The following is a 25,299-nucleotide window of genomic DNA, read 5'->3' as shown; positions in this document are numbered from 1 at the left end:
GATATGTATCTTAGCATATTTTAAAGAAATTTGGCACATGAAAATCATTGATCTTTATCTCTGGAAGAGGTTGTTTGAAAGCGGGAAAAATGGAGGTGTTGTATCGTAAAATAAGTCATTCTGTGCGAGTTGTTAAATTGATATGCATCTTACTGAATGAGTTGAGCTTTCTTGAGAATGCTTCATCTTGCTACCCCTGCAAACCTCTAGTGGAAATTCTTCACATTAGGTCAGTGCATTAGTGTTGGCCTTTTACTTTGTTTTCAGTGTGGATGCAAAGGCATGTGATAGGGAGAAAATGTGAGTATTGAGTAGTACTCAGCCATGTTGCCTTGCGATTAGAAAAAGAAATCGGCATCATCTGAAGAAAGTAAAGCAGAGTCACTGAAGAAAAAAATTACTCCAGAGGGTTTGTTGGACATTGTCATCAAGGCAGTTGGGCATCTAAATGACTCTCAAAAAGGCAGTTCTGTTCCCCATCCTTCTACTTAACTGTGGGCTGGAATCAAGAAATGGCTGCAGGGTAAATCAATTGGCTTGACTGGTCAAAAAATAAGTTTGTCTTACCAAAACCAGAAAAAGCTTTTAGCCAGTTTAATGAACTTCTCAGTGCAACTGTACATTCACTGAATCAGTTGCTGGGGGCAGTGGTGGGGAGGTTACCTGCAGCAGCCCTTGAGCAGAGTATTTGGATTTCTTTTTTACAGGATGTGAAGCTGTTTAGCTAACTGATGCTTCACACTCCAGTGCGGCAGTTCCACTGTAGTGAGCTCTTCCGATTGTCCTCTGTTTACTTGCCTGTCAGTCTCAACCCCTCTCTGGTGGTGCCAGAAGGGTTCATGTAGCTGTGTAGTCAGCTTGAATGAGCCTGTGAGCTGGATTTTTTTATTATTATTTTTTTTTTTAGCTTTGAGGGTCTTTTTGGTGTTTGTGGTTTGAGGGTTTTTGGGTAGATTTTTTTTATTTGTTTTTGTTTGGTGGCTTTGGGGAGTTTTTTTATGCTAGGTTAGCTTTTTAACCCAGATAGGTTTTCTAATCTGGTTCACAGCACAGTTGCATGAAGCCGTTTGCTGGCACAAGGAAAGGTATGACAAACCCCAGGATATTGGGGGGGCTGGACAAGCAGCCAGGACAGGAAGAACAGAGAAACCCTTCTCTAAGTAGCTCTGCTGTCTTCTGCCAGATAGAACTGGTGTAGATTTTGGTTTTGGCTTGGAGTCTCAAATGAAATAGTACCAGATATTTAATTTTTATTTTTTTTTTAAGATGGCAGATGGATGTGATGATTGCAGGTTTCTTTTGCCCTCCTTTTGTGCTGCTTTTGTTAAGGGGGGGGGGGGGGGGGGGGGAGGGTGTGCTTAGTGGATGGAAGGAAGAAATGGATCAGTGACACGGGGCAATTCAATTGCCTAAACATAGGCATGTGTTTCCATTTGACATATCATAGCATAGCACCTGGCCTCCAGCTGCTGCTGCTCAGAGGAAGGCTATAGCTCTCCCATAGATCCTATGTCGTACTTGCTAGCCCCATGTAGATGCCTTGGATACCTCAGGGCATCTCTAGTGCTGCTTGGTGCCTGTGCTTAAGCACCAAGCTTGAAATAAATAAACTGACTAAACTACCTAACTAAAAAAAAATAAATTAGTTTTAGTTAGAAAAAGATAGCATTTCCAGATTAGCTTTGCAGTTCTTCTGTGTTAAGAATACAAATTAAATTCCTGTAACAAGGAGATCCCAGAGCAGATTCTTAATGTAGCGGTTACACTGATGTTTTTACTTAGCCTGATTTTGAGAAATGTGAAATAGCTTTCTTTGTCTGAATTGTGCTGTTTTTCTGTTTTGATGTTCTCAGTCATGTGAGAGTTTATTTGCCACCACTTGAGTCAGGCACACCAACCACTTACTGCTCTAGAGCTTTGGAATTCCAAATGCCGTTAATATTTAATGAAGTCTTCCGAATCCCTGTGCATTCAAGCGTTTTGAAATTAAAATCACTGCAGCTGTATATCTGTTCAGTTGACCATCAGCAACAAGAAGAACTATTGGTAAGTGGTTCTTTTTCTTAAAAGCTATGTGATATAGGAAACTGAAGTTATTTGACGAATAATTTTTAAGATTAAAAAAAGGTCAATATTTTTCTATAAGAAGTGCTGATGGAGTTACATGTTAATGTATCCATTTGTTCACATGCATAAGTATAATTCTGTTAATAAAAAGAGGTGTGATTTTTAAAAAGTTGAAATATGTGCATTTTAAGTTATGTAAAGTCTTGGAAATTATTAGCAAAATTAGCAGAGGTTGAGAATTGGAGCTTTTTAAGCAGTATTGAAAGTAATGTTATGTATACTACTGTTTTCTGTTATATTGCACAGGCATGTTGAAAATCAATACAAGGTTTACATTCATTGCAATGGGGTTGAGTAGATAAAGAGTTATTTTTTTTATTGATTGAATGCATTTCTCACAAATGTCTGCTTTGCAGAAAGTTGAAAAAAATCTGCTGTTGCTAAATTTTGGTGCAAGAAGGAAGGGATTGTGTAAGAAGAAAATTAAACTTTTCCCCCAAAACTTAGTATGACAGCTTTTAGGCTACAGTGTGCTCAAGATTTCTGTTTCTGCATGGCACTGTAACGTGTGCATGATGAATCAGTATCATTAAAATAGTTTCCTATAAAAAAATAAAAAATCCAAGCCTCTTGTTGCTATGTAACACTGGGCAAAGAGGACTACTATTATATCAGTCTTAATTTTGTTGCAGGGTATTAGTGGTCCAGACAGGTTTCTGTTACACAAACTTTTACTTCAAACTGAGTGAGACGTCTGATGAAGATGCATTCAAATAAATGTAGCAATTGTTTACATAGGTTACCTGTGTTAATTGTGTTTAGATGTGTTAAATGTTAGCTTCATTTAGCTGTTAAATATAAATATGCTTAAATAAACCTGCTTTGGGGCTGATATCATGGCTATTTTGAAGTGAGTGGGCTGCCATTTCAGTGAGAGGTTTGAATGGGTTAGTGAATTTTTTGTGAGCCTATCAAAGTAGTTAAGAGGTAGAGGCAGCTTACTGGGTAGTCTTGCTGGACTATGGATTAGAGGTGTTTGTTTGAGCAAATCTAGTCAAGAACGCATGTTTGTTAGTCCACCTTTAAACCTAAGTTTAGGGCACTTTTAACTATTCCTGAATTAGCAAAAAAATGATAGGTCTTCAGGTTATGTTGGTAGGAATTTTTCCTCCTTGATAGTCAGTGTAGTTTTGTGAGAAATGTCTTTGTTTACATACAGTAGTTGGTAACATACTTTGGGGTAAGTTAACAATGCTGCTCAAAAAGAGAGAAACAGTACCACGGTTTCTTAAGGTTAGGTGCATTGAAGTATGTTTCAACATTATATTCATTGCCCTTTTTTGCTTAAATGGAAAATAACAATTTTCTAAAATTGAGAAATACTTGCTACCTCTCTTTGGAACTGCTTTGATGGCCTCTATCAACAAGGCCTCTGTCTTTCAACATCTCTTCAGATTAGTTTTTCCCATCTATTTAATCGTCCATATATTTCTGAAGTTCTTGATGACTGCTTTTTTTTTTTTCAATTAGATTAAGCCAGTTTAATGCTTTCCTAAATGCAGAAGCCAGGCTGGCATTTATCCCAGGTTATAGAAATATTTGTACATAACAGGGAATAAAAGAAAAAAATAAAACCAACTCTTCTGTAGTTCTAAACTTCACTTACATAGAGAAGTAAATCTGCTAAACTTGTGGGATGGTCTTTCCATTCCCTCCACCTTTTACTCATATGCCCTGCCTTGCTGAAAGATCTATTTCTGTTTTCTTACAGCTTTCTGAAGCTGTACTTCCTTAAGTTGGCTTATTTCTTCCCTGGTGGTCTCATCAATGTTGAGATAAGGGAGTTGTTATTTTCCATGATTAGCATATATAGCTCATGTAAAAACATCAAAGAAATGCAATTGCCTTTCTTGCAACCCCACAGCACTGCTGTTTCGTTCCCAGTTTTTCATCTTTTATAACCCTGACCAACCAATTATTCCCCGTGTCTTTAATTTATTTGAATTCTTCTTCTTGAGTGTAAAATTTGTCGTTTTGCATTTCATGTTTTTATTTCAGAATATCCATCCCATTTTTTAACATTGTTTTGAATTCTGATCCTTTTCTGATAAGTGTTACAATCTGTGTTTGCCATCACCAAGAAATGCAGAAATACTTTTACTATTCCACCATCCAGGCTGTTAACAAATGTGTCAGAGCAGGCATGTGACGGACTGCTAGCAGACCCACCTTGGTTTCCTCATCTTTCGAGTGAGCTCCAAATCTTGAGGTGGAGGTGAAATATTAATCAGTATTTTCAGTACTGATAGTTATTAATTGGCTTGATGGTGATTTTATACCCAGTTAGTCATTCACTTTGTAGTAACAGCTTCTTTGGCGTGCTTTCCTCGGTGCTTAATAAATACAGTGTGTAGGGCAGTGTCAGACATCTAGACATCTTAAGAGTCAACATACATTTTTTTCCAATATTGATGACAGGAAAACAGCTTTACCCTCTACCTGTAAAACTAAACCCAGCACATCTTAAGCATTTCCCAACTCTGATGCAAAAGTGTGAGTATTCAGTCCGTGTTTCTTTCTTACACTGCATCAAAGCAAGAAAATAATTAGAAAACATCTCTGTTTTATATATAAGAGAAAAGGCATCTCTGTTTGTAGCCTCCAATATACTGCCATGAGATAATGTATGCAGTAACATATTGTATCCCAATAGGACATTATTTTGTTAGTCTCAGAACCTTTTCTTCATTGTCCTTTATACACCTGTTTAAACAGAGCCCGAACAATACAATTATTTATTATTATTTTCTCATTAACTGTTTCTTTACCTGCTTAAAGTTGAACGCAGTTTCTGTATACATTGCCTACCGCCTTTACGATTAGAATTATTGCATCCAGCTATTTGTTTTGTAAGAGATGAAAACAATTTTTACATGATTTTTCCAGTGATATAAATGAAAATATTTTTAGCATTAGCATGGAAATTAACAGATTGTAGAGATAGCCAGATAAAGCCAAAAGCAATAATTAAAGGCTAGCTAATGTAAAATTATCACTAGGTCCAGCTAGTGAAGTGATTTAAAAAAAAAAAAACAAAAAAACCAAAAAATAAGCTTTGGAAAGTAGAAAAATTCCTTTATGGCCCATTTATTACATAAATAGGCAGACAAAAAAAAATTGGTTTACACAACATTTTTTTCCCTTTGGAAGGTGCCTCTGAGGACCAGAGAATGGAAGGGTATCTCAGAATATAGTTGTCTCAAAAGAACACAGATTGAAGTCAAGTAATTTTAATTTAAGCAAATGTAAAAATCTGATTTGTAATGGGAGGGGTTTTTTAATAAAATATTAAGAGCTGTCAGCTGAAACCATTGTATCTACATCAGTCTTAGAAATTTATTTTTTTTTGCTTAAAATATTGAGTATTTACCTTGACCCTTCCTGGTAGTAAGCAAGAGGCAAGAAATTCATTATCTTAAACATCGTAACACAGAGAATAAAACTGTCTCTGTGTAAGAGGCAGTATTGGTATTTGATAAAGTGGGTTTTTTTACATTATAAGTAAAATACTCTTTAAATGAGAAGGTGTTTATCCTGCAGTGTGTGTTTATCTTATTGTGGTCAGTGCTTTTTGTTCTTTGCAGGGCATTGCTCAAATAAACCTGACTGATGCAGAGAGTTCTGGTGAGATGCAGCTTCACTGGTATACTGTTCAGATCTTCACTGGTTCAGACCCTCAGAGAGCAAAAAACAAAAACCAGTGTGAAGAAAGTATTCCTCGGTCTTCTGGAAATGTAACTACAGTTAAAACAGTATGGCTCTGAAAAAGTGATTTGTTTATTTTATTTGACCTGCTGGGTGGTTAGTTGTGATCTTGGGTGCGCTTTGGTTTTGAGGTGCACAGAAGGTGATATCTTAATTTAGCTCTTGTGGCAACAGCTGGATTTTAAAAGCATAATTAAAACCTAGGCCATGCCTGGACAGGTGCTTGAAACAGTACTCTGTGTATGTTTGTACACACACTTCCAGTGTAACACACTAAAACTCATTAAAAATTTCTGCCACTGCACTTCAAGACGTTGTCCACAAAGGCTGCGCAATTTCCATACTTGAAGATTTTTCAGCCCTTGACTGGGCCCTAGGCAACCTGATGTGGCTATGAAGCTGTCCCTGCCTTGGCCAGGACATCAGACTAGGTGACCTGCAGAGGTCTTTTTTGATCTAAGTTGCTGGATGATGCTCCACAGTGAGATCAAGTTTGCCCAGTTTCTGTGAGGAGAAGTGTTCGTGGAACACCATGTACTTTTTGTTCATGAAGATTCGGGACAGATTTGATTGTATTTTTTTTAAGGAATATACAGTGGCTATATTTTTATTTTCTCTGAATAATATACGTTAAATACATTGGCTTGTTCAAATGGGTTTATTTGAAGTCTAGTTTACCTTTCAGGATGCAGTGACAGCCCTGTTAGCTAGGACCACTGCTCAGCTGGAAGCAGTTGAGAGAGAGTTGGCAGAAGAGAGGGTAAAACTGGAGTACACAGAAGAGGAAATCCTGGAGATGGAAAGAAAGGAAGATCAGGCAGAAGCCATATCAGAAAGGTAAAAGTAGTTTAAATACCTCATCAAACAGCTGAGCGATATTTACTCTGTGGATGTTGTCTGAAATACAGCAGGAGAAACAGCAGGTCCTTAGTCTGAGGTCTGCTCCCACTTACTGTTATAAGTATAAAATTCTGTTATTACGCGATGATGTGCAAACAGGAGAAAATTGTATATGAATAGCTGGCTGACTTTAGAGGACTTGGAATTTGGGGAGTGGGAAGACATTACATCAAACAGAAACTTTGCTAAGGAGGCAACTGTCATGGGTTTGCAACAGCACTGTACTAAAAAAACAAAATTTTGGGTCGACATGGGAAAATGTCAAAGATACGCATTGCAATGCTTATGGAGTGAACATGCAACACAGCTCTTAGTAGCTTAAGGTTTATTACAACACTATCATTAATAATACTCCTTGTTTGTTACATTGGTTGCGCTGTTGTTTTTGTTACTGTTTTCTTAGTGTTGTTATAAAGACAAGAACATAAGCTTTCAGAAAATTAAGGAAGGTGATTATTTTTTTTGGCATGAAATGTATTTGCTTGTTTGCTTCTGCACAAATGCAAGCAGGATATGTTCTCCCTTTGAAAATTCTGTATATTTATTGGAGAAATAATGTTCTAAAGTGATAAACCAACCTGGATAATGAAATATATAAACATGATGCATAATTGCATAGGTTTTTTTAATACCTACAAAATTTTTGTGATGTTCTGACTTTAGGAGTTGGCAAGCAGAATCTGTTGACAGTGGATGCAGTAATTGCACCCAGACTAGTCCTCCTTATCCAGAGCCATTTTGCGGGGATTCAATAGCTGGACACATGTTTGCAACTCAAGCAGGCCAGTACAGTTCTGGAAAAATGCAGCCTCCGCCACTAAAGGTAATGAGAGAAGACACTGCAGTACAGAAACTGCCACGCTGCCTGGTGCACACAAAGTGTGTTACTGCTGCTCTTTGAGTCCAAATTGATCAGGAGAGAAAAGAACCAGAAATGACATAGACAACCCTGTATAAGCACTGCCTTCATGGCAGAAGTGTGCCTTTTGAGTTGTTAAAAACACCGTCTTTAGAGCTGAGGGTTTTTGTTTACTAGTTATTTCTGGACAGAATTAGGGTTTTTATATCAAAAGGCAAGCAATTTTTACTGTGGCGTTTATCTAATCTTTAAAGATGTACTCATTTCAATATCTGTGTTGACCTGAAATTGTAACAGAAGAGATCACATTCGAATTCCAGTGCTTTCTGAAAATAAGGGGTTTTGAAGGAATTGTGAAGAAAGAAGCTTAATGTTTTAAGACTTGCATTCCTTTTTCAATGTTACAATAAATACAGCTGAAGTTTTCAGAACGATTGTGCTGAAACTGATGAATTTAAAATCTTTTGTATTCAAGATATGAGACACTGAAAATAATCCTGAACAAGCTGAAATCAGCACAGTTCCATTGAAGCAGAGAAACATAAACCATACATGTTGCCTTTAGGGAAGATCATACCTCCTGTTGAGGAGTTATCTTAAAGTTTAAAAGCTTTGCTGAAGTAGCATGTTTTCTGTATTTCTGATTATTTTAGTGTTCTTGTGTCATTGCTTCAACAGTCTTTCAGTTCCCTTTTGTTGAGTTTCTTTAACTCTCTCCAGTTTTAAGGTAGTTGCTTGCTTCAGAGTCACCTTGATTATTGAAAGGTGACAGTTTTCTTCTGTTGAGGCTGGAGATCAGGTGGTAGCTTGGTTAATGCTCAGTTGCCGATGCTGAATGTTCTTGTGCTCTGCAGCTATGATTCACGTTATAACTGCATCTCATAATTGTTACAGTTCCAGCAAAGGCTTCTGAAAGGTAATCTTATAATTTTGAATGACCTAGTTTTAAAACTTTTTTAAAAATGAGGTGATTCATCCTCTGTTCTCAGTGCTCATTAAAACTTGAACCTAGCTAGCTGGGCAAATTGTTTACTTTTTATATTGTTGAAATATCCGATTGTTTTTGGTCAGAGAGAGAAAATAAGGAAAAAATAATTTTTTTTTCCTTCATTGAAATTTTAGGTGGATAAGGAAACTAACACTGAGGATCTGTTTCCTGAAGAAGTTGCTATTCTTCCAAAAGAGAGAACTAGCCGCAGGCCACGGGGTTCTGCTTTTGTTCGCAGTAGCACTATTGTTCGTTCCCAGACCTTCTCGCCTGGAGCCCGAAGTCAATATGTTTGCAGAGTGAGTAAGGCTTAAAAAGAAGTGTGGGGAGGTTCTTCCACACAAGTGTTTTTTACATATTTTTTTTTTATAACTTCTTCTAAGAAACATATAGTACTTTTTTGATTCTACTGAATAATCTTTCATTGAATTTAAACATCGCAGTGAGGAAGAGGTCCCCTGGTTACAGTGGGACCTAGGATTCCTGGGTGCACTGGTGCAAGTAATTGAGGATCAGCACAACAGTTTTCAAGTTCACCTTAGCTGATGGCAGTGTTCAGTGGCAAAAGGCTTATAAGCAGTTGGCTCACAGTATTGCAGGTCAATACATGGATATTGAGGTTTGCAATATTGGCGGAACGCACGTAGTTTTAATTGTACTCTTTCATAAGCTTTTAGGAGCTTGTGTTTGAAAATGCAGTAACGATTTTTAACTTTTCTGCCTTTTCTAAACCAAGGACCGTCTCGGTTTTGCTCTCTTTATTTACATTGCGCACAGTGCATCTGTGGACCCCTTCAAATTCTTCAGTTTGATTTCTGGATTCCATATCTGTTTGTGATATAGGAAATGTGAGTAAAACACTCTCACACATCAGAACAAAGATAGTGCAAAAAGGAAAAGATTGTTAAACACCTTCACTTAATCTACATTTACTTAAAATCAGAGAGGAAAAAAATGGGAGGCTGTATTTTTTGTGCCAGTGGCAGTAAATGCTTTAGGAAAAAATACTGCCTTTAACTCTCCCCTCTCCCTTTTTTTAGGTTACATTCTCTTGGATATTTAGTAGAATGCTTGATGAAACTTATCTGTAAAACACTGATAGTTTTGAAGTTTCTTGAATTCTTGTAACTATACAGTATGAGCACAATTATATATAAATTTTTATAAATAACTAAAGCTGAAAAAAATAAAATGCTTAAAACAAGACAGTTTCAGTACCTTACTAAAAATACATCTCACAAAGAAAAAGGAGGTTAATTCAGGATTCTTCATGTAGACAACCTTGTAAGCAGCCTGCATTTTCACTATCTTTTCTAATCAGCTGTATCGCAGTGACAGTGACAGTTCAACTCTGCCAAGGAAGTCCCCTTTTGTCCGGAATACATTGGAGAGACGTACTCTACGATATAAGCAGGTATACCTGGGAAACGGGTTACTACTTTTCACTGAGTTGCTAGAACATTGGTACTTTTATACCTAAGCTTTAGGTGTCTACAGGTACATTCTGATGTTTTTAGGAAATGTGTAAGGCCTCTGTAATGAAGTTGGGGAAGGGGGGCATGTTTTGGGGTTTTTAAGCTAAAAGATAGATGCAGAGAAGTGAGATATAGCTGTGAACAGTTACCGAGGAGGAAAAAAAAGTGTGGCAGACAAAAATTAGTTTTACAGGGACTGAATTTGTATTGATTTAGATGGAAACTTTGTTAAGTCTTTAAAATCTAGTTTATGATGCAGGGTGCAGGCCTGGGGAAGTGTGTGTGAATGTGACAGTAAAACACCCAGCTCCCCTCCCATGCAGCCTAGCAAACCGTGGTGTCTGAGGCCCAAGTATTCAGTTATGAATAGGTTAAGTTGTCCTTTCGCTCCTGTGCCACCCCACATGCTTCGGAACAGGTGTGCAGAGAAGGGCAGGTAAGGCATTCATGCCTTGTATATAAATTGCATCGTGTTTAGCCGGGCTAGCAGGTGTTAATTTCTTGCTGGTATAGGGAAGTAGACAGCCGTGCCTCCCATTTTGATGCAGAATGTATCTTAAAACCAGTATCAAATAAAGCCCTCTTTAAGGGGAACCTTGCTCAGTACAGTATTTTCCAACACCGTGACTCCATTATGAGTTTTTCATATTGCAATCCTTTTATTATCATCATAACATGAAAGTTTAGTCCATAAATTTAGTTAATATATTTATAAGCCAAAAGGAAACTGTAAAAGGAGGTAGCAGAAAGCATTAATTGAGAAAGTTTATGTATGGTACAAAACCCACTTACACCTAGTTAGCCTTTCACTGTGGGTTTCAAATGATCTCTCCAAAACTTTGTGTCAGGAAAGACTATGTGATATAAGTACAGGAAATGTATGTTCTATATAGCTAAAAACAGACCAATATACCATGTTGAGAGTAATATATTGCATATTTTATTTGAATCCTAATAACTCAGCAGTCCTGCAGATCATCTTTGGCTGAGCTTATGGCAAGGACGTCCTTAGACCTGGAGCTGGATCTCCAGGCATCCAGAACTAGACAGAGACAGCTGAACGAGGAGATATGTGTTTTAAGAGAGTTGAGACAGCGTCTGGAAGATGCTCAACACAGAGGGCAGACTGATCTACCCCACTGGGTCCTTCGGGATGAGCGGTTCCGAAACTTGTTGAAGGAAGCAGAAAGGCAGGTATGGTAACATCAGTGAGCACTTGACATGCGCAGAAACTTCTGGTTTCAAAATTGATTGTGACAAGATGTCTAAAGAGCTGTTTTTACAGAACTTTAAACAATGAATGTTGCTTCTATGTTCTTGGAAGTTAGCACAACAAAAGGCATTGCATTGATTATTACCAAACTGTGTATTTATTTTGAGGACAGTTACTAGAGAATGGCACTATTTGCCAATGGCATTTTTTGGTTTGTTTTTGTTTTAGATATTTATTATTGGAACTTTAATAATTTTCTTACTGCAGATCTCTGAAGTAAATTTATAGTGATTTGATATTTCATTTTTTACAAGTATTTCGAATGTTCCCTAATTATGTGATTTGATTCCCACCCCGCCCCATTCTTGGACAAAGAAGTCAGAGGCAAAAAGTGGCAAAAACTGCACAACAAACAAAATTGTCATTGGAGTATCAGAGCTGAGGAGTGAGCCTGAATTTATTTTAAGGTCTTATTTGACAGATCTATGTGCTGTAAATTTCATTAATTTAATACATATCTGTCTGAAGAACATTAAGAAATGAAACAATCCTCTCAGTCTTTTGAATTTATAGTTCTTAGATGAACAGTTATTTCGGACAATATACTTGTGTGGTTTTACTGTGGTGAGTGGGAAAAACTCTATTATTTTAACGTGGGAATTCTTATGTTTTCTTTATTCATGTGACCATTTTAAGTATTATATTCTTTTTTTTAGACCAGACAGACCAAATTTGAACATCACCAAGAGCAAGCAGCTGAAAAGATGCTAAAGAAAGCATCAAAAGAAATATACCAGTTGCGTGGGCAAAATCAGAAGGAGCCTATTCAGGTGCAGACTTTTAGGTAAGTGGTAATGTGTACTGAAATAGCATAGCAACGGTTCGTTAGAGAGGTTAAAGCAGCACTCTGAAGCATTTGGCTTAAATTCTGTGTCTTCTATATAGGCAGTGATTTTTAACTGTATATTGATTTGGACACGAGTTTTCTTTGAATTATTTATAGTGCAAAGAGACAAAGCTATGGTAAAACAGCAGTGTTACAATTCCAAAACACGTGAAATTTAAAAAAGAAATAATAAAAATTTCTTCAAGTGCCCACATAACCGTAGGTGGTTCTTTCAACTTAGCCTAGTCACTCTTAAGTTCAAATGCTGTGTCAATTCTTCAATGCAAATTTGTTTAATGTAATACAGAAACATTACTAGTAACACTCTCTCCCTAAAAAGGACTTAATAGTATTCGAGCTTTCTCTCCAGAAGCCTTTTCTTTGGATTTTTTTCCCTATTTCATCTGTGTTCACGTGGTATGTGTCCTCTCTTAGCTTTATTTTTTTTTCTCACAGTCTGTTTTGTGTACAAGGGACAATGATAATGTGCATTTCACAGGAAGACTTCATTACTTTAGCATTAAAATTTTTAGAATTTTCATTGGGAGAGTAACAGTAAGAGAAAGAAAATGTTAGTTGCAGCATAGATATGGAGGGCAGCTCAGCTACAATGTTACATCATACTGTTTGTCCAGTGTTTAGTTTTTTAGAAATTTTTTTCAGGGAAAATGTATACTTAAGTGAAAGAGGAAAGCTATCTGTCCTCTAATGTAATTTATTTTGCTTGAATCGTATTGGAAAGGTCTTTCTCACAAAGGTGAGGAGGAACTAAAAGGAACAAATTTTAGGGTTGTTTTTACATCTTACATTTCTGGTAATGAGAGACAGGGGGTTATGCTTTGTCTATGGAGATACAAAAATGGGGAATTGAATAAAACGAGATGTAGAAAATGAAGCAAAAGTTGTCTTCCTTGTTTGAATTCTTGCTCTTTTTATGCAAACATCCATTTCTTGTGACACTTTACAGCGTGTACTGTTTGCTCAATAAAGAAGTAAAAATATAGCTCTTGAATGCCATCTTCCCCCCCCCCCCCTTTTTTTTTTTGTAGGCATTATTGAAAATGTACAAGGGTGAACATTGCATTGCAGAAGGGGCTTATGCAGGGCTTGTCCTGTGAAACCTTTTTACAGTCCACTATGACTGATGTTCAATGAGTTGTATAAAGCTTCTACCTAAATTTTCAAAACCTGTAATTGTGTTCAACAGAAAGTTGCCAAAAGTATACAGTGAGGTTTAATAGTTTTAAGTTTCTTGTATTCAAATAAACCATCAGTTCAGTATGTAAGTAACAAATACTAACCAGAGTAAAGATACTATGTTCTTGGGGGTGGGGGAAAGAAGTAGGCATATATTTGATTGACTTCCTTTTTATCTTGTTTTGATCACAGAGAGAAGATAGCTTTTTTTACAAGACCAAGGATTAACATACCTCCTCTGCCAGCTGATGATGTATGACATGTTGCATTGTAAACATGAAGTATTTATCGCTTTTATTTTAATGAAGTTATTAGATTAGCCAACTTTCTTTAAAAAAAAAAAAAAGTGCGAAAGCTAATATACACATTTTGTAAAAAATAAAAAAAGTAAAAAAAGTAAAAGTAAACAAAAACATATATATAAATATATATATATATTTTATAATGGCGACTGCAACAAGGCTTGGTTTTTCCTTGTTGTGAAACTGACATCTCTGAAGACAACTTATTTTATAAAAGATCGACTATCCTGTTAAGAGCGTGTACAGTTTTTATGCTGTTTTATTTGACTTAAAGGCTGGAAGACAGAAACAAAGTGAGTTCAGGCAAATTCACTGTAGTGTAATTTATTTATAGTGCCTTTTTTCCTTGAAGGAAAATACCTACTTTAAGATGTATTTTAAGACTGAAATTTTGTTCTTCAGTATTTGTCATACAGTAGAATGGAACCATTGAGCTGGTTTTGTTTCTGATACCTGAAATGAAAATACTATGTTCTAAAATTGTCACTTTTTTCAGCTATATTATCTGTAGCTTATTACGTACATTGTATCCTTTAGCACTGTCTGTGTTATAGCAAAATATTATCACCTGCAATGTGTTTAACACTGATTAGAAGTGATGTTAAACATTGCAGAATTCATTTGCATGTTCTTACTGTGCACTAATAGATTGTTTTCATTTCAGTTGTGTCTAAAATACCTTTATATTCTTAACTAGATTCTCATTTTAAACGGAGGAAGGAAAAGGGTGACAGGTCTTTGTTTTGCTGTTTAATGAAAAGGGAGTTAAAAGAGCAATCTGAGCTAGCTGTGTGGAAAGACCGCTAAAGTATTATTATAGTAATTTCTACAGTTTTGAAGTGATCTCATGCAGGAAAGTACATATGTGCTGATTTCAGAAAGCAGCTGCGTTAAGCAAGGGTGCTTAAATACATGTTCATCCTAAAGGATGTGCTTTGAGGTTCCTGCATGCAAGTTCTGTTGAACAGTGATGCTTTCCAGGGGAGAAGGTGTATAATTTTGGAAGGTATACCTCACTTGATTGCTAGTTGGACCAGTTAAAATCTGCAAAGAAATAATTTCACTTGTGACCATTTGTTTTAATGAAAGACTGTCACCCTGAATTCCCGAGAATGCCAGTTTTGTGTCCTTGCATCCTGCAAGTATGTAAAAATACTTCTTTACTAAGCTACTATAATAGTTTCTCATATTTTTCTAATTATACATTACCTACAAAGAGAGGTGCCCAACACAAGACTAACCTTGCAAATTGCTGGCTGGAATCTCCTAGAAGGAAGATCATGCTGTCTCTTAAAGTAAAGGTTTCATTGGTTCTAGATTCCAATATGTCAGGAAATCAAAACACCAACAGCCAAAACCTAAAGAGATTTATTAGAACCAATCAGAATATTTTCAAATATTTTGTAAGTCAGTCAGTGTTCTTTGTGAGTTTCAAGAGCTTATATTCTGTTACCTTCTCAAAGATCAGGAAAACCTGAAAGTGAAACTAATCGCTTTTACTTGTCCAAGCTGAGGCAAAAAGTAATGGAAAAAAGATTGTAAACCTAAATCATTAATCAATGAGGATGATTAATGCAGACATTTATTATTCAGGTAGTATCCCGCATTCCCTAGGATGGCCTATAACCATTACAGGCATCAAGTGATTTGACCGTATAGCAATATATATGAAATTAAATTATATTTAGCATTTATCATGCTAACCATCCTGAAGTCTGTTTTTGCCAGTAAGCTTTGGTGGGTGTGTATTGGGTTCCTTGGGCACAACTAGACATATTCAGAAACTATGCAGATAAAAATCAAATAATGTAAGAAATTTTTAGTGTTTGGGTAAAATTCTAGGGACAGCAAGCTTTTCAGTGCTCATTACTTGAAAAGACCAGTTAGTCAGAATTTGATGTCTCATGTTCAGTGGAGGCCTTTACGTAGTAGTGTTCATCAAAAGTTACTGTGCGGTGGCACCAGAAATGTTTGCTGTATACTGAGAACAGACAACACCGTGTTCCTGTGAGGATGGTCAGATACTGGAAGATGTTGCCCAGAGAGGTGGAGCTGTGTCCATGGAGGGGTTGGGGTCTTGACTGGACGTAGCCCGGAGCATCCTGGTCACATTAGGCCTGCTTTCAGCGGGGGTTGGGATAGGGACCTCACTTCCACCCTGAATTGTTTTGTGACTGTATAATGAAGGGGCAATGTCTGGTGGCCTCTCTGTCAGGGGGTTCAGTTGGTGTTTTTAAATAGTGACTGCTGTGAGATGTCGTCAGCGTCTCTTGTGCATCTGTGATTCTGACTGCTGTAATGAGTTCTGTCTTGATGTGGTAATGAGTTATCATATTCAGTATTCATCTCTCTCGGTTTTGTCACAGTTCTGTATGATTGTGTCATTTTTGTATTATTTGAAAGTATTTCTTCTACAAAATAAATAATTTGCCATAAACAGAAATAGAGTTTTGTTATATGTTAAAGACATTTTTGAATGGTTTATATTTGCCACATTCATGATGCTTTTATAAAGAAATTTTGTATTTTGAATAACAATGTCATTTCGGTGAATGTAATGAATTTTCAAAAAAAAGTAAGAGGAAATCTGTGACATCAGAGATCCTAGAGAGGTTACACTGAAGATCTGAAAGGGGTTGCAGAGTCTAAGGAATGGCTGGTATGTTCTCCCATGTGCTTATTGCTCACCGTAGGCTGACAGCTATATCGGAGGCTCATAGTTGAGTATTCCCGGAATTCATGGGTAGTTCCACTTAACAACACCTTGAACTACCTTTTTTCCCCCCAACAGAGGCTTGTACTATGTAGATCCGTACTGCAAGTAAGTTGACATCTTTAGTTCTGTAATATCTTACTTATGACTAATTCCTAGGTGGAAGCTACTCAAAAGAATACTGTTTGACTTGTTTAGGCTGACCGTTACTACTGTTTTCACAAAGGAAGCGTTAAACCTGTATAACTACAGAAAGGCCATTTCTCAGTTTCTCTGCAACCCTCAGCTGCAGGAGCTGAGGCAAAATAATAGCACTGACATGTGACTCCTCTCTCTGTCCAGTATTTGCAAGGCATTAAGGCTATGACAGAGTTGAGGTTATTTTTAAATGGTCTGCTAGAAATAGTCATGTGGAATACCAACCGTCTCTGTCTCAGCAACCTCGGGATCAACAACAAAAGCTATAATGGGTATGTTGATATGGGCATTCTGCTATAAGAATGAAGTCTTATATGTATTTCTTGCTGCGGTTCTTGTAAGTTCTTTGCAAGACAAATGCTGTATAAAAAAGAGCAAATTTTCTTTCTAGGAATTATGTGAACTATGTATTTTGTTTCCAGTGGATGTAAAACTGAAGTTTGAATTTTTAGGGAAGAGGGCACTTTACAGTGTGTTTTGACTCCAGTCTCCTTTGAGAGGAGGAAAATGTATTTACAGAGAGACTTGAGAAACTGCAGGCTAGCAAAAGCAAGAACAATCTTTCCAAAAACATTATGTGAAGAGTATTTTCTTTTTCCTGAGACCACACAGTTGACAGAGTATCATTGGAAGAAAATACCAAAGAGTAAAGCTGATTTGGTTTTGGAATCTGTAAATGTCAGTTAAGTGATTTGCTTGCACTTTGGAAAATCTCAGTATTCTTGGAGTTAAAAGCTTCTTAGGAATGTTTCTGGTTTCTTATTATTTCTAATAGTCTCTTAAATGTGAACATAATATCTAGGTTATAGAATCACATTTTCTATAGAGAATTAGGTATTCTGTCCCTTTTAGTTTTTTTACGGTTAGACCATCCAACTAAAAATACACATTCAGCAGGAGACTCATTGAGTTCAACTGTGGTAATAGGCAAGGAAAAATTAGGAAGTGAACTGAGGAAAGTCCGTCCAGGATAAAAAAAAGAGGAATTGAGACCCTTGTGCTCACTAGGTTAATGCACAAAATTTACTACTCTGTGTCTAGGGCACGGTGTTTGTGTTACAGTGTGTCTTGTGGCACAGAAGTTCCCGGGTGCAGATGTTTGTGTCTGACCAATTAAAAGCAACTTGCTGTTTTCTGTATTTTCCCCTCATAAACTGATTAAGGCAAATTGCAGATACATTATCAAGAAAATAAACAAACACTGAGCGCTTAATTTAACTTCCTCCACAGCATTCAGTTGGCCTATTAATACTGATTTTAACGGGCCCAAAGAACAGCCCGTGGCGGGAAGTTAGGGCTTTTATCGCTTTTCCAAACCTCACTGACATTGTTATACTAGGCCTGGGGCTGTTACTGATCGGGGAGTGGTAGAGAACTGTGATCTGCTGTGCTGTCTGTGAAGGGATTAATCAAATCTCTTCTCTCAAGGTGTGTTCCTCACTCCAGAAAGGTGTGAGAACTTCAGGTGAAGCAAGCTGAGTGTTCAAATTTCACAATAAAATCCAACATGTGGCTTCTGTATGGGGAGTCTGTACCAGAAATAAGGAGTACAAGAACTTTCTTCAGCTTGTAGACAACATTTGGAGGAGCTGTATAGCCATTCTGAAAAAGGGGGTTGTACACCCTGTATCAACTGGCTGGCTTTGCTGGGCCGGGGCTGCCTGCTTCGTGCATCCATAAATACCTGCTTAAACACACTGGGACTAAAAGGTCTTCCAGAACTGCATTCCTTAGCCTTTGAAGTGAGTGGAAGTCATCGTGTGCCTTCCTTCACCCCTGGATGTTTTCGTGGCTTGTGCAAGATCTCCCTCTGCCTAGCTATTGCATCTGCTTGGTAATACAAAGCACATCCCTGGGTACCCTTAGGGGTAAAACCAGTCTGCACAATATTTAAATATGAGAAAATGAGCAGTAAGGTGAATGTCCTGAAATAAAACACATTGCACATGTACAAACATGTACACAATCTTTACCAAGAACAGTTACAACCTGTTGTGCCTTGTGGAACGTGAGCCTAGTGGCTTGTGCACGGTATGTAGAGTCAGAACTTTGGAAATTATTATTTCATTTTAGAGCTCAAATACATTGTAGAGTATCATAAAATTGTTTAAAAAAGCAGAACAAACAAACCCAAATTAAGAAAACACAACCCCCAGATCCCCCCAAAATATGATTCTGAGATGTAATAGTTAACCAAAATGTGACAGGCCAATTGCCTCCCCCCCCCCCCCCCCCCCCCCCCCGACATTTTAGGATGTTCTAGGTTTTAAATATTTGATGGAAAAACTAAAGCAGAAGTTTTGAAAAGGAAGAGATGGCTGGCATATAGGACAATCTCAAGCAGCGACAGTTGCATTGAAGAAAAGGCAGAAGTCTGCAAGTGGAGGGCTGCCTGGCTGGCTGGTGGGGAGAACAAAGAAGGGAAGGTAATAGGGATGAAACCCTTGAGGTAAGCTTGCAGAGCTTGAACGTGATGCAGAAGGTAGAAGGAAGTCGGTCTGGTTAAGCTTGAAATGGAGCACTGGGAGAAGGAAAAACGCAAGGGATGGTGAAATTGTGGTTTCTCTCATGTCCAAGCTGCTGCGATGACATATTTCTTAAGAGATGAAAGAAAATCCGACACCTGGGTGTTGCTGTGGTGTCAACAGGAATACTTCTTGGTGTGCACGTTGCGTACTTACCGTGCTTTTTCCTCATGAAAAATGTATTGTTGTTGCTGTCGCAAAAATATCCACAACCCCTTTTAAAAATAATTAGCTCAGGTTAGGGAGGAAAACAGGCGCAAGTGTTCTAATGGTGACCGAGTAGGTAGGGCAGGGTAAAGAGGCTTGCAGTTTAATCCTGTGGGATTACAGCCTGGTCCATCTCCCTCTGTCCCCGTCTCCTGTCAGATATCCTATAGACTGAGGATGCAGTCACGTGATTGTTACTGCTTCCTCCCCATGACATCACTGCTTTTGCAGCCATACCACCCAAGAAAGGATGCTATTAAAATCTTTGGGACTGGGCTAAATGATGTTGCATTGCAGGTAAGCAGCATAATTCTTTGAAAAATTGATTTCCCAGTTGCTCGAGTGCTGCCGTCCTAGAGCTCCAGCTCTGTTGGGCAGAGTTTCAGCTGAAAATAAAGCGGCACAGTTTCTCTGCAAGCAGAGGGGTTGCAGGTGCAGAGGCTGCCTGCTGGCTCTGTGCTGATCTCCCGGCTGACATCTCCGTTAGAAATGCTGCCAGATGGAGCTTTAAAGCTGAAGAAGGCCCTTTGTCCCTGTATTTTGCTATGGCTCCTTCGGGTGTCTGCTGAATTCTGTATTTACGTGAGCAGCCATCATCATCCAGTCATGCAGAGAGAGAAAGCAGCAATAGTGTTTCGCTTGCATTCCCTGTTTTGTTTTGTTGTTGGTTTTTTTGTGGTTTATTTTTTCCTGGATGCCTAAAGGAAGTTATTGTACAGACAGATGTGTCTAAGCTTATAAAGGAATGAGGATTAACTTGCTTAGGGGGTTATAGACGTATTTGGGGAAAGAGGCTTTTCCTTTACTGTTAATTTTTGCTGATGTGGTTTCAGAGTACTTAGTGCGGCAGGTTTCCTGCATAATTTGCTGTAGTGTAAGGTAGGTTTTGCTTGTCATCTAAGAGAAGCATGAAAAATTATTTTCCAGGAGGAACATGCAAGATGACAAGCAGGTTTTTACTTCTTACACAAAATGCTAATCACCAAAAGGCATAAAAATCCATGCTAAACTGTTTTTTTTGACTGTTGGTATTTACATAAGCAAAGTCCAGAGTCTGCTTTCTTTTCCTGGTGTGGGTGTTTAACTACACACTCTATACAAATATATGAAGACATGTATTTGTGGAGAAAAAATGGTGACTCTTCTGTGGTTTCTTTTTCTCTTCTGTATTGCTTTTTAAATGTATATTAGGTTTTAAAAAACATTTTACTACTTTTAAAAATTATTCTAATATAAATGCTAGAATGCAAGAAGATGCGTTAATTTTTGAGCTTATGCTAGTCAGAAAAGTGAAATGACACCTTTTCTTTAAGAATTCTGATAAATAATTCTGTGCCTTTGCCAGAGAATGGAGGATGACTCAGCCGCAGCTTCACCAGGCAGAAAGTCAGGTGACTTTTCACTCCCAGCCTGCAGGAAGTTTTCTTATTCTTGAAAATCCTGTTCTTTGTTCAAATGAATTTTTCCCACTATTGGAAAAATCTGAAAATCTGGCAGGCGGAGGGTCTCTGTGTGCTCACCCATACACTCATGGGGGAGACTGGATCTCCTGTGCTGAAGGAAGCTGTACATCCCGGTGAGAGATAAGGTCTGGTTTCTAGTGATCAGGTGTGCAGTCGTGTCAGGATCAGAAAATGAAGGGGAGGGAAGGATATGATGAATTATTGAAGTAAGAAAGGATAATGGTTCTTCATAACTGATTATTATAGTTAAAAAAAAATATTTTTCTCCAACAGAACCTCTGGGTTTTTTTCCAAGACTGACATGAGGTGGCAGGGGTTTGCATCCCGACGGCACCCATGCTGGGTTTGTTCTCCTGACTCCCTCTGAAGTCAAGGCTGAGTCAGTTCTCTCCAGCACTGGTCCCGGTGATCAAGCTGTGCTCTTGCTCACCAGGTGTGATGAGGCTCGGCTCTTTGCCTATGTGAAGTGCACAGCAGGGCTGCCACACACGGGCTATAAAAATGCAATGGGTTCTCCCCCCCCCGGGGCATATTTAAATACCCTATGGAAATATGTGCGGGGTGGTGGTTCTCCTGGTCTCCCAGTTTGAGTCAGGCATCGGTTGTGCAACAAAAGACAAGGTGCCGGCGTTACAATTTATGCTGGGGCAACTCAGAGATGAAGGATTTAGTCCTCTAGCAGTTGTTTAGTATAAAATGGGTGACCCTGGAAACATCCCTAGCTGGAGGGCTCTCTGCCCAGCAGCACCGTGGTGCCGTGCCCTGGCTCACCCATGCCCACGGGTGCTGAGTGCCTGTGCGGGCTGGGGGCTGCCTTGTAAAGGTAGTACCTTTTCAAAGGTAGTGGCTGGTGGCTTTTAAACAATGACTAGACGAGGAGGGAGGAGATGGTGTTGGAGGGGAATGTTTGCGTGGGGTTGGGTCCTTACCATCTACCTGGAGCAAACAGGCTCTCCAGAATGCCATAACCTCCTGGATCTGGGAGCTGCTTCATCATGAAGTTGTCTGTTGGCCTGGAGAGGACAGTGAGCGGGATCCCGACTGCAGCCCAGTGCTTGTGCAGGGGGAAGGGGGAGGCTCCCACCCCCCGGCTCACCTGTGGTTCAGGGCACTCTCGCGTGTGTTGGTGGTCGGTGCTGTGTCGTGTGAGCCTCTCTTAGGTCTGAGCTGCTCTCGGCTTGGCATGGTGCGCAACCTTCAAACAGTGACGTAGTGCCCATAAGTACCAGTCCTTTTCCAGTTTGCTTTTGCTATCAGGCTGCAGCTTGCAGGGTGCTCGAGGAGTGTGTGTGTGTGTTGGGTTTTTCCCATGGGATCAGGCTGTAGGTCAGGAGCCGAATTCATTTGTGTGCCTGTGCATACATACACACCAGGTATTCTGATGTCTTCATCTCTAGCCCGGCAGAACAGAAAAAAATCACACACAATCATTAATGCCCAAAGAGAAACGCTGGCAGGGTTCTGTAGGCTTCTATTTCTAAAACACTTTTGACATGTTGCTCTCAAACATCACCCCAAGGAAAAGTTTTCCCTGTCTTGTAGGTGGGGGAGCTTCCCTTTGGCGGTGCGAAGTACCTTGTCTGTAACTGTGCAGCCCATCGGCATCAAGCGTAGCAGTAAAACCCCGTGCCCAGCGAGCAGGAAAATGTTACCCTCTCTGTGTGAAAGTGACTCACTGCCTCGACTCAAATCATGAGAAGTGACGTGGTAGAACAGATTAATGGCTTTTCTACTACAGGTTTATCAGCTTTATTTCAAGCTGAAGGCTTAAAAAGGTTTTCAGTGAGAGGTGTGTTTAATGCCATTGAACACCCCATTTATGGGGAGAGCTTTTTAGGAGTGACTATATACTAGGGCATTTCCCTTCTGACAGTGAAACTCTGTTCTCTCTGAATGTATTTGCCTTTTTTGCAGTCCAAGAACTGTTCCACTCCCCTGCCCCCCCTTAATCCCATCATTTTCTGAGGGAGGAGACAGAGCAGCACTGAAAAACCAAACCTGGTGCTGCAAAGCTCAGCTGTGTGGCATGAGGAGGAAAACTGCATAGGAATCCTGACCCTTCAGCCCTGGCTTGGAGCTCTCTGGCAGTAAAAATAGCTGCTCCAGGAGGGAAATTACCCCTCTTTTTTGTGAAGAAGGGGACTGACTAGAGGGAAATCAAGAACAGAAACTATGTATGTTGCTACACTGGTAGCTGGATTTCCAGTCTGTCTGGTCTTTGAAGTTTTGATTTTTACCCCAGATGCTGAAGGCTTTCTGAATTTTATCTAATCAAATCTTATTTCCTTCAAGAAACAAGGGCATGTGGGATTTATGCAGGCCCATGGCGCTCATCTGCCCAAGCTGATGGACTGTTAGCAGAAGAGCATCCTTTAATAGAGATGTTTCAGCTCGGTTTGAAAAATGCAGATGGATGTTCCAGAGTCAGCAATGCTTCCCTCCTGCTTTTTCCACAGCCCTGACATCTACGCTAACAACTAAATTTATTGGAGGGACCTTTAAGACTCACTGGAACCAGAGACGTGAGTTTAACATTTTCTTGTATAGAGCCAAAATTCCACTTGAAGCTCACAGGGAAAGAGCTGGGATTTCCCCCCCCCCCCCTTTCCTTTCTGACATAACTCAGCAGCTGAACTAATTTTGCTCAGACTTTCCAAGAAATCTTGAACAGAGATCAGACACATGATACTTCATACCAAAAGGAATTGGTTTCTAAAGGGAGCGTTGTCCTGGGATGGAGTGGGGTGCAGGACACTGGGGTAAGGTTTTTGCCTTGGAGGAAGAGAAGCGTGGTGACCAGAGGCCTCCCAGGAGGAGAAAAGGAGAAGACAGAGTGTGGCTGTTGCTGAAGGGTTGGAAAGCCCCGATGGTTGGTTATCAGCTCCTGGGGTGCGCTGGTGTGCCCCATCTCCCTCCATGCCTCCCTTCACCAATGCTCCTGGCCAGCCCTGTTATGTCCTCTGCACTCACCCCATAAGCATGTGTGGTGGTTGAGGAGAGGTGGTCAGAAGCTGCGGTTTGGTCTGGAAGAGCCTTTTGTGCCTCAATTTTCCACCATTTATCCCAAATGTTCCCTTGCGCTTTCCCTTTCTCTCCTGGGCACTCTCCCCTGTGATCTGGTGCCCTGTCTTTTTTGAGCTCTGCTGTGGCTTCATAATTTTTTCCATAGAGGTTACTCAGGGTAAAGCTGCACATCAAAGATGCGACTGTGTTTAGCTTGCCCACACTCTCATAGCAGGAAACTCCTTAATATGTGATGGTGGGGCCATGCAGTAGGACGCTGCAATATTTTACAGTAACGTTTCCAATATTGCAGCCTGCCTGTGCTTGTGTGGCAGGAGGCTCAGGGTTTGCAGTGCTATTTACTCGTATACAGAGGCTGTGGAATTAGTCCTTGAATTGCAGGAAAGGCATCTGCCAATTTTAATATCCCATCTTCCCTCTGTATTTTCCCAACTTAATTATTCTCCACATAATACTGTGCCGTATTATGTTTCCAAAAAGGCCTGTAACTGGGTTCAGTGTTTTCCAGGACCCTGAACCTTGCTCTGATCCAAAGCCATTGTAATATTTATTTTTTTTAAATACCATTGTTAAAACAGAAGGTCAATAAATCAATCAGCTTGTTCAGTCTGAGGCTTCTAAGGTGAATAGTCTTAAATTGCCCATGGGTATTTTCTGACCTGCAGAAAACCACCTGTTTAACTTGCCAATGAGTCAGCCTGCTTGCTTTTGCTGAAGACATCTTCCTTGCTACCCAACAGCATCTTAATTCTTGTTTAGAAGAATGTTTCATAACCATTTCCCTGCCTCCTATATCCTGTAGGGTGTGATGTCACATCGCTGTTTCTAGACTGTCTTCTCCTACGTGGCAGGCTGTGGAAGGGGAATTACACACAAACACAACACCCCCCCTTGGCCTTCCTGGCTCCAGACTAAACCGACCTCATTCTCCAGCCCCCCCCCAAAAGACATACACCCCTAACCATATCCCTGTACTTTCCATTCATGTCTTTCAAGGTGTCTCTTAACAATCTTGCTTGCTGACTTCCTCAGCTACCAGGTCCCATTTTCTCTGTCCAGGTAGTTCTTAAGACCTGTGGTGTAACCGTGCCCAGCTCTAGGAACTTTCTCCCTCAGCCTCATCCTTTTAGGACTCCTTCTCAACGCTGACCTCTTCAGCTCACGCTGCAAGCAGCGCTGGCCTCCCAACTGCCTGGATTCGAGGCCTGGGTGGAGGATGCTCTGCGTCCATCTCTGCGGCTGTGTCTAAATCCCTTGGGACTGAGGGGTGGGTGGATGCTGGCAAAGAACCCAGCTCTCAAGGTGAGGTGCCTTTGCTCAACAGATCGCATTGAGCAGGTGACAGCCATGAGGCTGGGACACCATGCTTGGCTGTTTTGAAAATACGGTACTAGGAACAGTCAATACAAGTATTAAGGGCACAGCGAGTGGCAAACCATCCGTCAGCGCCAAGGGGGCTTGTGATGATTGCCAGTTAGTAAACCAGTAAGACTGCGTTGTTCATTGAGTACTACAGA

The 25,299-nt window shown here is 39.6% G+C and overlaps 2 protein-coding genes across 9 annotated transcripts in view; both read left to right on the top strand.

Annotated features, from left to right (window-relative positions):
- The window catches only part of WWC3 (WWC family member 3), a 103,778-nt gene extending 87,683 nt beyond the window's left edge, over nt 1-16,095 (top strand). Inside the window, exons 15-23 of one of the 4 annotated variants that reach the window (XM_056328433.1) lie at nt 1,854-2,046; nt 5,712-5,879; nt 6,518-6,669; nt 7,396-7,555; nt 8,714-8,878; nt 9,901-9,993; nt 11,018-11,248; nt 11,984-12,111; nt 13,543-16,095. In XM_056328433.1, the coding sequence (XP_056184408.1) occupies nt 1,854-2,046; nt 5,712-5,879; nt 6,518-6,669; nt 7,396-7,555; nt 8,714-8,878; nt 9,901-9,993; nt 11,018-11,248; nt 11,984-12,111; nt 13,543-13,609 (1,357 nt within the window). In that variant the 3' untranslated portion in view covers nt 13,610-16,095. Of the gene's footprint in view, nt 1-1,853; nt 2,047-5,711; nt 5,880-6,505; nt 6,670-7,395; nt 7,556-8,713; nt 8,879-9,900; nt 9,994-11,017; nt 11,249-11,983; nt 12,112-13,542 lie in introns of all 4 variants that reach the window. The other 3 variants (XM_056328432.1, XM_056328431.1, XM_056328430.1) reach the window with 3 other exon arrangements.
- Nucleotides 16,096-19,494: 3,399 nt separating this feature from the next.
- Nucleotides 19,495-25,299, top strand: part of CLCN4 (chloride voltage-gated channel 4) — a 45,170-nt gene continuing 39,365 nt past the window's right edge. The window contains exons 1-2 of one of the 5 annotated variants that reach the window (XM_056329035.1): nt 19,547-19,592; nt 23,215-23,280. The gene's annotated coding sequence lies outside the window, so the exon portion shown is untranslated. Of the gene's footprint in view, nt 19,593-20,709; nt 20,904-23,214; nt 23,281-25,299 lie in introns of those variants that run through there. The other 4 variants (XM_056329033.1, XM_056329032.1, XM_056329034.1 and 1 more) reach the window with 4 other exon arrangements.

The sequence above is a fragment of the Falco biarmicus genome, chromosome 2 (genome assembly GCF_023638135.1).
Source record: "Falco biarmicus isolate bFalBia1 chromosome 2, bFalBia1.pri, whole genome shotgun sequence".
NCBI classification, from domain to species: Eukaryota; Metazoa; Chordata; class Aves; order Falconiformes; family Falconidae; genus Falco; species Falco biarmicus.
Note: the sequence above shows the minus strand (reverse complement) of the source record. Positions and strands in the feature narration are given on the sequence as shown.